The sequence below is a fragment of the Tupaia chinensis genome, unplaced genomic scaffold (genome assembly GCF_000334495.1).
Source record: "Tupaia chinensis unplaced genomic scaffold, TupChi_1.0 Scaffold147492_1, whole genome shotgun sequence".
NCBI lineage: Eukaryota > Metazoa > Chordata > Mammalia > Scandentia > Tupaiidae > Tupaia > Tupaia belangeri.
Window position 1 is genome coordinate 148 of NW_006207343.1, and position 2,124 is coordinate 2,271.

Here is a 2,124-nt window from a genome sequence, read left to right on the forward strand (position 1 = left end):
TGCCCCAAATCGGTGGAGCTGATTCCTAACACAGGCCAGTGTTGATGGGCCTTGGATCATTAGGCTTCAATAGCCTGGATCCTACCAAGACCGCTATTAAGTCCACCACAAGTCTGAGTACAAGGCAATACATTGAAAATTTTTTAGTAAAGTCACAGAATTGATTTCAGATAAGACAGAGGCTCTGGAAATGTGATGGTGAATGTGCCAGAGAGTAAACATTAGAAGTGGGAACAAACCAGGGACTGTTACACTCATCAGATGAGAGAGCTGGGACACGCTGACCAGAAGAAAGACACCACCAACATGAAATATGGTCAGTTTTAAGAGGCATTAAACAGAATGGAACATCAGTATATTAAACATGTCTGAATCTGGGAATGAGACCAGGAGGCACATTGAGGGTATATTCAGGTTTTGGGAATTGACTGATATTAACATCTTCAAACAAAACAGAAAACACAGGGTGTAATTCTGGTATGGAAAATTTTTATTTCAACTTAGAGCATATTGAGATGAAACAGATGGAATAAGGCTACAAGTTGGTTGTGGTTGTTAAGGTTCTGGTCTCTCATATGGTCCACCACGGTTCAAATGTCAATCCTTGTGTCTTGTCTTCACACTTTCCCACTCTTTCACTTTCTCTTGCCAAATTAAAATCATAATAATAAATAAATAAATAAGGCTTTCTCATAAATAAATAATTCCTAAAATGCGGACATGGTATGTATAAAGTGTTGAATAAGAAATTCATTTTGTTGATACGATTCTTAGACAATGAAATCTGCTTTAAAAATTTCAATTTTGTATTCATACTGAATATGGCACTTGAGGTGGCATAGATGACCAGGTAGACTGCCACAGGGAAAAGGATAGAGTTCTTTTACCAGACCTTGCTGACTGGCTGTGTCGTGACCCTCAGGTCACCTTACATCACTCCCCGTAGAACCCTTGTGGACAGACTACCTTGGCAGGTACACATCCTCATGACTGGTGCAGTCCTCAGAACTTCTGTGATGAACCCAATGTTTTTCTCCACAGGAGGTAAAGAATAATTATGAATATTGCCAAGGGAACAATATTTCTCCTTCTGCCTGGACTTGGCATGGTAGGGAACCTTTCTGTCTTTGTGAATTACATGTGGATTTACTTTTTGGATGCTGAGAAAAAACCTGTACATGTGATCCTCATCCACTTGACTTTTACAAATGTAATAATGATTTTGACCAAAGCAATGCACCACATGATGGTAGCTTTTGGTGTGAAAAACTTCCTACATGACACGGGCTGTAAGATGGTTATTTACCTGAAGGGAACCTTTCTGTCTTTGTGAATTACATGTGGATTTACTTTTTGGATGCTGAGAAAAAACCTGTACATGTGATCCTCATCCACTTGACTTTTACAAATGTAATAATGATTTTGACCAAAGCAATGCACCACATGATGGTAGCTTTTGGTGTGAAAAACTTCCTACATGACACGGGCTGTAAGATGGTTATTTACCTGAGCAGGGTGACTCAGGGCCTATCTATGTGCACCTACAGCCTCCTCACAGTTGTCCAGGCCATCACCATCAGCCCCAGGGCCTCAGTGTGGGGGCGGCACCAGCCAAAGGCAGCTCGGCACATACTTCTCTGTCTGCTTTTATTCTGGGTGCTCAACTCCTTGATAAACATGAACTTACTCCACGTCATCACAAGCAGCAGCAGAAATGGATCACACATGATTGAAAATCATTACTATTGTTATGTTCAGTCACAAAGCCAGGTAACACGATGGTTTATTCTCAGTGTCATGGCCCTTCATGATGCCCTTTTTCTGATTCTCCTAGGCATGGCCAGTGGCTACATGGTGTTCCTTCTCCACCAACATCATAAGCATGCACTCTACCTGCAGAACACCAAGCACCTCTGCACCATGCCCCCTGAGATCAAAGCTGCTCAAAGTGTTCTCCTTCTGATGCTTTGTTTTCTTCTCTTTTATTGGACAGATTCTATTATTACTTTATGTGTAACTTACTCCTTGAAAAATAATTTCATACTCTTAAATTTCCAAGAGCTTGTAATCCTTGGACATGCTATCCTCCGCCCCTTTGTGATGATTTATAGAGACAGACGTCTG

General features: G+C 41.1%; 1 protein-coding gene across 1 annotated transcript; it reads left to right on the forward strand.

The window, feature by feature from the left end:
- Positions 1-1,057: 1,057 nt before the first annotated feature.
- LOC102490354 (vomeronasal type-1 receptor 3-like) lies at positions 1,058-2,013 on the forward strand (the record flags this gene model as incomplete). Its single annotated transcript, XM_006169749.1, has 2 exons — positions 1,058-1,144; positions 1,351-2,013. Coding segments are annotated over exons 1-2 (750 nt in total), but the record flags the coding sequence as incomplete, so codon positions are not given.
- Positions 2,014-2,124: the final 111 nt, after the last annotated feature.